The 12,289-nt window shown below is 40.7% G+C and overlaps 1 protein-coding gene across 2 annotated transcripts in view; it reads right to left on the bottom strand.

Moving 5' to 3' along the window:
- The window catches only part of LOC116407614, a 33,162-nt gene continuing 20,873 nt past the window's right edge, over positions 1-12,289 (bottom strand). For both annotated transcript variants that reach the window (XM_031893284.1, XM_031893285.1), the window contains 6 exons: positions 9,134-9,312; positions 6,366-6,523; positions 5,151-5,193; positions 4,348-4,534; positions 1,818-1,953; positions 1-377 (listed from right to left, as the gene is read on the bottom strand). In XM_031893284.1, the coding sequence (XP_031749144.1) occupies positions 278-377; positions 1,818-1,953; positions 4,348-4,534; positions 5,151-5,193; positions 6,366-6,523; positions 9,134-9,312 (803 nt within the window). In that variant the 3' untranslated portion in view covers positions 1-277. The remainder of the gene's footprint in view (positions 378-1,817; positions 1,954-4,347; positions 4,535-5,150; positions 5,194-6,365; positions 6,524-9,133; positions 9,313-12,289) is intronic.

Below are 12,289 nucleotides of genomic sequence, written 5' to 3'. Positions count from 1 at the left end.
TTGCATCAAAAAAGTTTTATTTTCCTTTAACACACATTTAGTCCTTCTTTGTAGACAATAATACAGTGCTTATATACAAACATTTTAGAAATGGCTGACAGAGCAGATCTAACCATAGGTCACTTAATACAAATCTTGTGTTTCTGTACATATAAATCCCATGGTTCTAATCCATACATTAAAAAAGCGTCACTGGTACAAGGGTTTCCTCAGGATCTTCCGTTATAACTGTATTTTAATGTTCCATTAGTTCTAAATCATCCGCACATACACTCCTTCACATCCTAGTCTCCTCCAGAGGTCGGCTCATAAAGTCCTGAATAGCTTGGTGAAGGGGTAGCCACTTATTAATTGACATTTTCAATGCTGTAATCCAGCTGTAAAGATAGAATTTCCATGAATAAAAGCACACACAGGAATAACAATGTTATTTGCGAGTGTAAGGTGATAGGCAAATTGGATGTACAGTTGCCACAGGAACAGTTTACCACACAATGAAACCATGAGACTGTTAATCTTAGGAGTGGGCCCTTACATAATGCTGGAGGAAGGGTGTTGTACAACTGTACTTCAAAAAATTGGCATCAGTGGTTCTTGAAACAAACAATAAAGAAAAACTTTCCTCATAGAAGCACCAGGTTGCTCACTAAATACCCTTTACCTCTCACTCCTAGCACAAGCTATAACAAAAATATCCTCACAGCTAACTTTTCCTACTGGGCCTACCCCCACCTAGGCTCTAATCTTCTTCCACCTTCCCACCCTGTTGGAATCCAAGAAGAAAGCGAGCCCTATAAGGGCAGGTATGAGATTGGAATGGCAGGACCAATGGCTCCAGTGTTTAAAATGACAAAAATCTAGGTACAAAGCACTGAACTTGTGTACAATAAAAATATTTTCTGAACATTACTGCATTGCTGTAATAGGTGCAGAACTGGGGGTTAAAGTTTTAACACAAATGTCAATAAAGCTGACCATACATGCACCGATAAAATCGTAAGAAACATAGTTTAGTTTCATACCATGGCGGTTGGTCATTAAGTCATTCGGACAGATTAGAAAATTTTGGTTGGAAAATGATCAAATCTGCGCATGTATTGTGTATCTGATGATACAGATGCCTACAAAGCACTTCCAGGAAGTCAACTATTTCACGTTCCGAACATCCTCCTGTTATTTTTAGGGCTTTATCCTACAGTTTCAGTCTGAATGTTAGTTCTAGATTGTTGCATTTAAATGTACAATCAATGTTTGTCTGAAGAAGTCTAAAATCTGAACCACCTTTATAATAGTTACTGGGTGTGTTTCTATAGTGACTGTGCCTTTTGAGCCCAGGTAGGTAATGTTGCAGGTTTTCTCGCCCCGTGCACAGTTGCTGTGCTGAGTATTTTTCTTCATAGACTCTCCATGCCTTGTATAGCGGTGCTGTGGTTATTGTGGTTGCAGTTCAATAGCACTTTAGAGTAATGAAAAGAGTCTGCAATTCAGGAGATGTTACAGGTTCCCTGCACCCATGTGCTCCACTCCCATTCTGCACAACACAGCATGTACAACTGAACAAACCCAAACTTGTTCCTCTTTGTACTCTCGTTTCCTTCTAACCTACAGCTATTGCTTTAATAATTGTCCCTAATAATAAAAGCCAAACGTTACAGTGGTTACTTTGAATGTGATGAACATATTTGTTCTCTTAGATCAAGTGTGCTTTGTGAGAAATAAAAGCAAACAGATGGAAAGGGGCCGAAGGTGAGAAAGGGAGAGCAGAAGAAGAGAACAGAGAAGTGAATCCGAGACAGAGATATGGAAGGGATAAATACCGTTTGTTTTCAGCTGCATTTCCCGCACTCAAGTAGAACGCTTTAAATTCTTCTGATGGAGGCCTGAGCTCAATTATACAGCGGCGGGAATTCAGGGATTGCTCCGTTACTGTGTATCCCTGCAGGTAGATCCCACCTGGAGTTTAAAAAAAGAATGAAAATGTCAGTGTCAGTAATATGCAACTTGTGTGCCCAATCTGGCTGCTCATGGGCTCCATAGACTTCTTTGTTGGATCACAATATAACATGATTGAATATAATCTGACCCTAAGACATTTGAAATGGCAAATAAACATCCCATTTCAGCACAATAAACATACACATGGGGGACTCACTGATGTACTCCCCTTAACCCTACCAAAGTGAAGCACTCCTTGTTGGCAAACACTGTAGATAACATAGTCTCCTCTTAACTACATATAACAATCATTCCGGGTATATAACAATCATTATTTATATACCATTTTTCTAAAGAAGATTGTTAGAATATCATGCATATAATAGCTGTGCACTTAATCTGGGATCAACTCTTCCGTACTGTGTAGAGGTGGAGCTGATATTTTTATCAAATGAATATTATATGGAATTAAAACAAATCTAACATTTCCTCCTATCCTAAGGGTTAGGGCACACAGGATATATGGCTTACTGCGCTGTGCCTGTGTTCGTAGGCAGGCAGAGAAAATCTGATCCATTCCTATATGCTCCTATGTGCTTAAAGGAGAAAGAAAGGTAAAAACTAAGTAAGCTTTATCGGAAAGGTCTATGTAAATACAGCCATAAGCACTCACAGTAACGCTGCACTGACTTCTGAACTTTTTCACAATTTTGGAACCAAAAGGAGAATGCAATGTATGCCTTTGCAGGTTCACATAATAGAGTTTATTATTCTGTAACTTCCAATAAATAGCTTAATAGGTAAGGCTAAAGGCACATGGGTGTTTAACCAGGGAGGCCAAAATGCCCCTATCCTTCTATTACTACAGGCCTCCCCCTGCTACTAACCGGCCTCCCTAACTCCCATTTCCCCCCTACAGTCTATAGTAAATACTGCTCCAGAATTCTCCTCCTCTCATCCAGGAGAGTTCAGGCCCCTCCCCTGCTAAAGTCCTTATCGTGGCTTCCTATTAAACAAAGAATATCTTACAAACTCCTTCTCTTAACCTTTAAAGCCCTCCATTCCTCTGCTCCTCACTGCATCTCTTCCCTTGAGTCTCCATACGTTCCTGGCCAACTCCTTCGTTCCTCGCAGAGCAATCGTTTGGTTGCGCCCCCCCACTACTACTGCTGTTTCCCGCCTTAAACCTTTCTGCCTGGCTGCCCCTTACATTTGGAATGCCCTCCCTGATTTCCTCTGGAGAGAATCCTCCCTCAGTCTTTTTAAAACCAAACTAAAAGACTACCTTTTGGAGCACTCACCCAGCACCTGATCTGGGAATCAGCACTTATATTGTACTGTCACCCACTGTGACCTACAGCACTTATAATTGCCTATTTGTATCTGTAAGTTACCCTCCCATATAGATTGTAAGCTCTACGGGGCAGGGACCTCCATCCTCTTGTGTCTTTGACTCTTAACTTATTGCAACTGTACCTTGTATTTATTTGTATTTATTGTTATACTATACTGTATTTATCTATTATCTTATTAACCCCCTGTTTGTATTAATGAATTCTACTGTACAGCGCTGCGTACATAAGTAGCGATTTATAAATAAAAATATACATACATACATTACTGTTTCCAATACAGATCTAATGGAAACAGGCCATCAAAACTTAGCTGGGCCAGGCCTGATAACAGTGACAATCAAAATGCCACATGCCCATAGGATTTAGTTTGATTTACTGACAATGGGTCCAGGGCTGCAGGCCTGGGCTAGGATTCAAAATAGGCCCTGGCATTTCAAGTACAGAGAGGCCCTAACAGCCCCCCACCCACCAGCCTAATAAATAGTGACAATCTATGGCATCCTACACCAGCCCCTCTGGCTGCCAGAATCCTCTGACTGCCAGTCCAGGCCTGTAGGGATGTAACCTTTAGCCTAAAGTAAGTTGAGTTCATTGCTATTAGATACTGCACAGGGGTAAATTCGCCCACTGTTTATAAAAAATGGGTCTGTATGTGAGTGTATAGATAGGTCAGTGTGGGTCTGTATGTGAGTGGATAGATAGGTTAGTATGGGTCTGTATGTGAGTGTATAGATAGGTCAGTATGGGTCTGTATGTGAGTGTATAGATAGGTCAGTATGGGTCTGTATGTGAGTGTATAGATAGGTCAGTATGGGTCTGTATGTGAGTGGATAGATAGGTCAGTGTGGGTCTGTATGTGAGTGGATAGATAGGTCAGTATGGGTCTGTATGTGAGTGTATAGAAGGTCAGTATAGGTTTCTGTGTGCTGGGTTTACTTGGAAGGGTTGAACTTGATGGACCCTGGTCTTTTTTCAACCCAATGTAACTATATATATAACAATATTGTATGGCAAAAATACAAGGTAAGTACAGAACTAGAAGTCATTTCCAGCGTACCAAGGGCACTGGTCGATCGAATGCTAGAGTAGAAATATAAGCAGCCATCTTTCAGAATGCAGTAGTGCTGCATCCACACGTCTTTGTTCCGGTCCAGCTGGTGCAGGAGACCTAAGCACTCAGGGTTTTTGATGGCAAGAGGAGGCAGGCTGAGGTTGTGCATGGTGACATCTACCCACACGTGGTTCTGAAAACAGAAAACAAAACAATTTTATTTCAATTTATATGACATTGTATTTAATTTGGTTTCATTTCTCTTTGTGTCTGTGGGTTTAATCCTATGCTCCAGGCAGTTTGATTGGCTCCTGATGAAACAAACCCTAGTGTGTGTGTGGGACTATAAATCCAACCGGGACAGGCACTTGTGTTAAAGTGATAAACAATGGGGCAGATTTATTAAAATGTGAAATACAAGCTCACCACAGACTAATTCACCCACTTTCTATTTACTCCTTCGTGATTTTTAGAAGAGTATTTAGCAATGGGTAAAAGTTAGAACTCACCATTTAATACGCTTCTAAACATCCCATAGAAATGAAGCGAAAGTGGGTGAATTTTGCTGTGGTGAGCTCTAATCTCACATTTGAAAGTAACAAAGTATATGTATAGGTCTTGTGCTTGTATCCCCCTCCATATTGTGCTGCAGGAGGTGGTGCCAAATAAATAATAATAATAGTGCAACCTGTAGTTTGTAACTAATGACGGAAAATAAGAAGACTGCCAGCAAACTGTCATATTAGGCTTAGTATTAAATGTTATTCAAAAACCTCCAAACCTAGGGAAAAACCATCTCAAATCCGTACCTGAGTGAGGGGATGAACTGCTTTATCCATTGCCTCAAGCCACCTAGAACACAAAAATAAAAATGAATATAACCGTGATTATAGTGAGTATTATAGTAGTAAAACTGTATATATAAAAAAAATAACTTCATGCTACAGCGCCATGCTACAGTCGTATGGTGAGCTTTGTTCCTTCATCTACACCCGACAGTCAATGTATTTTAGTGATATCCTTTCTGATTTTAAACTGGGTAACTATAGGGTTTGGTTAGAAAGTAGGTCAGTGAAGAGAGGTGCTTTGAGATAAAGAATGTGCACTAACTACATTATACCTGCCTGCCCTGCATCTTAACTAACTAAGTGTTCCCTTCACTGTAACAGCCACTATATTTTGGGAAGGTTTTCCACTAGAGCTTTGAATATTGTTGGTGGGGTGAGTTTCCAATCAGCCACAAGAGCACCGGTGGCACCAAGAAGCGCTTTGGCCCAGCTGCCCCCTCTATCCACAGGTGTGCAACTGAACTTCCACTCCCATCCCAGCAAACCGATTCTGTATGAGCCTTGCTTTGTGCATAGGGGCATTACTATACTGAAACAGCAAGTATACAATGTAACTGTATGTTATAATATTATAGGGCACCTGTCGCTCTAATAATGTTTCCATGATGACATGAAAGTTTAGATATTTTAGGCAATATAGTATACATGTCTGTTTCAGAACATGCTTCTATAGCTAAAGCTACATTTTGTATCATGCTGCACGTGCCATGTAATACACGCAACGAGACAAAGGGCCATATTTGTAAAATTGTGTAAAAAGCAGCACATTCAAAATGCATTTCATTGGTTGTGTAAAAAAGGTGTAGAATCTTGAATGTCTATATACATAAAATCAAAGTGGTGGTTCACATTCAATTTAACTTATTGTATATTATAGAATGGCCTATTCCTAGCAACTATGCAACTGGTCTTAATTAATAATTTGCCTTACTCTTCTACATCTTTCCAGCTTTCCACCCCCAGTAGCTAAAACTATTGCTCTGTGAGCTTACAATTTTATTATTATTGTTACTTTGTATTTCTTACCTCTCTTTTCAGGCCCCCTGCTATTTATATTCCAGTCTCTCATTTAAATCACTATCAATGTCTATATAATACTAAAAGTTGATTTAAAGGTGAATTACCCCTTTAAAAACATACAGTAACTATCCCCCAAGCTGTAGCACATTGAAGCACCTTTTCATCTCCTGGTTTGATGTTGCACAGAAGTAGAATATGCGATTTGCAGACTGCGGGACACATTTAAACACAAACGGTTTCCCCAAAGTGGTATCCACGCCAATTTCCGAGCCTTCCAGTTTAGTCACCTCCAGAGGTCTACATTTTCCTTCATCCTGAGGCAAAAAGAGAGAATGTTCAGCCTCAGTTATCCACACACAGCCAACCAGTAAACCATAAGGGCTAAACTACACGGGAGATTTAGATCATAGACAGGTCAGATTTTACCTGACCCAAAAACTCATGTCATGCTACAGCGTGAGATTTTGTAGGATGCTACAACATCTAATGGCCATAGCTGTAATGTAAAGTTGGATCATATAAAGTCAGATGGTGGGCTTTGTGCCTGCATCTACACCCAACAGTCAATGTATTTTAGTAGAAGAAAAAGTCTTTTGGACACCATCTTGTCAGATGCAGACGCAGCATGCAGCGTTCCCTTCCCACAGGCATTGTGCCTGGTAACAATCCTTCCATGTAGTTTTCACATCAGATTTTTCTATCGGTCCCATTTTATTTTAGCCCATGCAACTACATTTTCGCAGATGGCATTTTAAGGCCGAGCGCTGGAAATTACAGCATCTGGACATACAGTGGCTTGCAAAAGTATTATGCCCCCTTGAACTTTTCCACATTGTGTCACATTACAGCCACAAACATGAATCAATTTTATTGGAATTCCAAGTGAAAGACCAATACAAAGTGGTGTACACGTGAGAAGTGGAAGGAAAATCATACATGATTCCAAACATTTTTTATAAATAAATAACTGCAAAGTGGGGTGTGCGTAATTATTCAGCCCCCTGAGTCAATACTTTGTAGAACCACCTTTTGCTGCAATTACAGCTGCCAGTCTTTTAGGGTATGTCTCTACCAGCTTTGCACATCTACAGACTGAAATCCTTGCCCATTCTTCTTTGCAAAACAGCTCCAGCTCAGTCAGATTAGATGGACAGCGTTTGGGAACAGCAGTTTTCAGATCTTGCCACAGATTCTCCATTGGATTTAGATCTGGACTGTGACTGGGCCATTCTAACACATGGATATGTTTTATTTTAAACCATTCCATTGTTGCCCTGGCTTTATGTTTAGGGTCGTTGTCCTGCTGGAAGGTGAACCTCCGCCCCAGTCTCAAGTCTTTTGCAGACTCCTAGAGGTTTTCTTCCAAGATTGCCCTGTATTTGGCTCCATCCATCTTCCCATCAACTCTGACCAGCTTCCCTGTCCCTCTGAAGAGAGGCCCCCCAGAGCATGATGCTGCCACCACCATATTTGACAGTGAGGATGGTGTGTTCAGAATGATGTGCAGTGTTAGTTTTCCGCCACACATAGCGTTTTGCATTTTGGCCAAAAAGTTCCATTTTGGTCTCATCTGACCAGAGCACCTTCTTCCACATGTTTGCTGTGTCCCCCACATGGCTTGTGGCAAACTGCAAATGGGACTTCTTATGGTTTTCTGTTAACAATGGCTTTCTTCTTGCCACTCTTCCATAAAGGCCAACTTTGTGCAGTGCACGACTAATAGTTGTCCTATGGACAGATTCCCCCACCTGAGCTGTAGATCTCTGCAGCTCCCCCAGAGTCACCATGGGCCTCTTGGCTGCATTTCTGATCAGCGCTCTCCTTGTTCGGCCTGTGAGTTTAGGGGGACGGCCTTGTCTTGGTAGGTTTACAGTTGTGCCATACTCCTTCCATTTCTGAATGATCGCTTGAACAGTGCTCCGTGGGATGTTCAAGGCTTTGGAAATCTTTTTGTAGCCTAAGCCTGCTTTAAATTTCTCAAAAACTTTATCCCTGACCTGTCTGGTGTGTTCTTTGGACTTCATGGTGTTGTTGCTCCCAATATTCTCTTAGACAACCTCTGAGGCCGTCACAGAGCAGGTGTATTTGTACTGACGTTAGATTACACACAGGGGCACTCTATTTAGTCATTAGCACTCATCAGGCAATGTCTATGGGCAACTGACTGCACTCAGACCAAAGGGGGCTGAATAATTACGCACACCCCACTTTGCAGTTATTTATTTGTAAAAAATGTTTGGAATCATGTCTGATTTTCGTTCCACTTCTCACGTGTACACCACTTTGTATTGGTCTTTCATGTGGAATTCCAATAAAATTGATTCATGTTTGTGGCTGTAATGTGACAAAATGTGGAAAAGTTCAAGGGGGCCGAATACTTTTGCAAGCCACTGTAGAAACCTTTCAGCACAAATTTGTTTCATGGTTTATGTTTTGACGTATCGGGCACAGTTGCGTCTGACAAAACTCCACCAGGACGACCACATTTACACTGGAATTGCAGGGGGAAAACACTGCATCCTGGCAAAAATCATTGCACTTTTCACACTGTGCTTGTGGTTGTAAATGGTTTTAAAGTAAAAATGTAAGGGAAGAAATACATGAGTGAGTAAAAAAATACATTTATATATAACACAATTATATCATATAATTGCACTTGTGCACTTTTGAAGAAATAAAAGTAATTACCCATTCTGACAAGAGACAAGAAAGCGTTCCTTACAACGGCATGCTCATTCGCTAGTGAGGCACGCCACCTAGTGGATATAGCTAGCAACACCATTATTGTAAATGTACTGGGACTCTCACTTTAGACTTATATAAATCATCTCAATTCCAAAATAATCTTTGTACATCTCATTGCTACATTCTTTAGGTGCAATACTAAAAGTTTTCTGCTTGTTGCTTATTTTATCTTTTCCCACCTTTTTGTGCTTATAGTACTGCAGGCTACCATCGTGTTTCAGAACGAACCATCGCTTCCTCCAGCCTTTCAGCAGCCCTGAGTGTGTTCTCTTATGTAGATATCCACGGCATGATGGCCTCGGGGTGGTGGGAAAGCGACTGATATCAGATCCAACCACAAGAGTCAACAGATCTGGACCTGCAAAAGAAATATCACAAATGATTACAAATACTCAAGTAATCAGAAATACAAATTTTACCATATTATACATGGTATTGGTCATGTGGAAATTGATTGATGTTTGCGCTAAAGTACATAGCAATTCAGCCTGGGATAATAAGACGCATTTAGAATTTTAATATAATTACAAAAAGACAAGAAATGGGTACATAAAGAGAGACACATATTTTTTTTTCGCATGGAAAGAAGCTAGTGAATAGTCCCTTGCTTCTAGTTTTATGCTCTCAGGCCTTGTGTGTCAGAGAGAATAGTTCATGTAGGGTTGCCACCTGGCTGATATTTCACCGGCCTGGCTAGGTATTACAAATTTGACTGGCCAGCCCCCTATCTGCCCAGAACCCCCTGAAACGTACCCTTTCTCTTTCTATTTTCCTTTCCCAAGTCTTCTCATAATGTCTCTAATAACTCCGCCCCTTTCACCATCACCCTTCCCCCCATATAACAGACTGTCCTTTTTGTCTCTGTCCCCCCCTGCTGGCCAGTAAATTCATTCTAAAAAGGTGGCAACCCTAAGTTCATTCCCTTGCCTTGGGTCGCAGGTTATGGGTATAATTCTTTTCTTGCATCTGGCAGTGCCAAGACCAAACAGTATTGAAAATTTGGTGGTGATGAGTCCTTCAGCTGTTCTGAGCACTCTCTATGTGATACTGCCATGCCACGTTGATATGTTGCACTCCATGAAAATGATATATGATAGCCCTGGTGCTTCCATGAAATAAATCATGAATATGACATTAATGCATGTTGTAGAGATGTAGAGTTGTTTGAAGGGGAATTATCACCAAAATTAAAATGTAATATAAGCTTCATCTCACTGAAATAAGAAACATAAATATAATCAATTAAAATGTTGTACTGTTTGCAAAATATGCAAGTTACTCTGCACTCTGCCTCTCAGCAATCTTTCTCTCACTATTTTCATTTCATGCAAGAGGTGGAGTAAGATGTTGATTGACAGATCTAATACATCTTTTTTTTTTGGGGGGGGGGGTTGCACCCTTTGCCTAGAAGATGTATTAGAGTTGATGATTGAGGGAAATCCTGTTCCTGTACATGTAGGATTTGTTCAAGAGTCAGTTATTTTGTTATATTTTGCTTGTGCTGGAGTCGGTTATTTGAGTTAACTCTAATATATCTGTTAGGAAAGGGAGCCCCCTAGACCTCTGCTTTCAATGAAAATCTGTTTATTTACATTAAAACAAATAGTGGTCTCCAGCCTAACAATGATTGGCCATGTCAGTTTCAGTACAGTGTAGCACCTTGCATTATTTATTTGCTATGATAATGTGCTATGCACGGAATAGCTTTAAATGCTGGGAACTCAAAGTGAACTTTGTTTCTGGGAGTTGCTGTATTGATTTACATTCCAGACTGGAGAAAACATGTAAGAAATTATATAAAATGAGTCAACTGTATTTAATATTGGCATTGGTTAGTGGTAGAATGGGGGGCGTAGGATACCCAAAATATCAGCAACTCACTTCCTCTGTCACTATTTACACTTTTATATGTCACTGTTATAGGATTATTATTAGAACACTTTTTGTAAAACAAAACTCTATTACCCTATAAAAGTAATATTATGACATAGTGGCCCTAGAATTTAATGACAGTGACCCCAGATTTTCATGACACAGTAACCTTACTATATTTTCACACAGAGCATAGTAATCTCAGCAATATAAGATACAATAACCAAGCATGTCATGAAACAGTAAGCACAGACCTCAGTAATATAAGATACAGTAGACCTAGAAGTATATTATTTAGTGCCCACAGCATTTGATGACACAGTAACCAAGAAATATATGGAAACGTTGCCCTTGTATCCCAGTATTTTATAACACAGTGGCCTCGGCATACCTGCCCTAGCCTCTAGCTCAGGGGTAGGGAACCTATGGCTCGGGAGCCATATGTGGCTCTTTTGATGGCTGCATCTGGCTCGCTGCCAAATCTTTAATAAAAAAATAACGGGGGTGTGGGCTGCACACGGCATATAGAAGACGTGTTCTAAGCCTTAGAACACGTCTTCTATCCGCCGAGCGCAGGCCATGCCCTCCTCTGCATCCGGCCTCCTTGGCACCCACCCTACCTTGCCCTGCCGCATCCGCGGGCAAACATATTGTATGGCTCTTACGGAATTACATTTTAAAATATGTGGTGTTTATGGCTCTCTCAGCCAAAAAGGTTCCCGACCCCTGCTCTAGCTGCTCCCCATGGGTGCCTTGCCATCCACATACCCTTTCTGAGAGGACTCTATTTGTGTATTCTCCTCAGTTTAATGACAGAGAGACTCATAAAGTGGCACATCCTATTCCACTTCCGCCACAGACTTGGCCCATAATGCAGTAAGGACATTTATAAACAAGCTGTTTGAAATGAATGCAATTGGCCTTCTTCCTTAAGCTGCCAATCAAAATACATGTATGGCCAAGATGACTGTCACTATATTGTACCTATGACTGCATTGCCTGTGAATAGTTGAGTGGTAAAGAGTATACTGTATAGATGTTCTCTGTCAGACTCATAGCAAAGAAAGAATGCCAGTGCAGTGAAATCAGTTCATTGGGACATCAGCAGATGCTATACTAGCCTGAGGTGCCAGGGGAAGCAAACATTAAACTAAAAAAGGAACAGTGACTGTTTAACACTAATATATTGGATGCTTGTCACACAAGGTCTTATTCCACTCTTGCTTCTTGTAGAGGCCTCAGGTGCTCAGATACCTAAGCTACAGATGGATCTCAAAAGACATCTGGCACAAAACTTCACAGATTTTTTGCATTAGAATAAATTGTGAGCATTGTCTCCAACTGATGCATTAATCCATTTGATTGGTACCTTTGCCTTTGGTACTCATGTACATAGTCCATTTACACAATAAAGCCTTACTTGGTATATAACTTTCTAAGCCTGTGCTGCAGAACTATAATAA

This window comes from Xenopus tropicalis, chromosome 1 (genome assembly GCF_000004195.4).
Source record: "Xenopus tropicalis strain Nigerian chromosome 1, UCB_Xtro_10.0, whole genome shotgun sequence".
Taxonomy (NCBI): Eukaryota; Metazoa; Chordata; class Amphibia; order Anura; family Pipidae; genus Xenopus; species Xenopus tropicalis.
The sequence above is the reverse complement of the archived record's forward strand: the minus strand, read 5'-3'. Positions and strand labels throughout refer to the sequence as shown.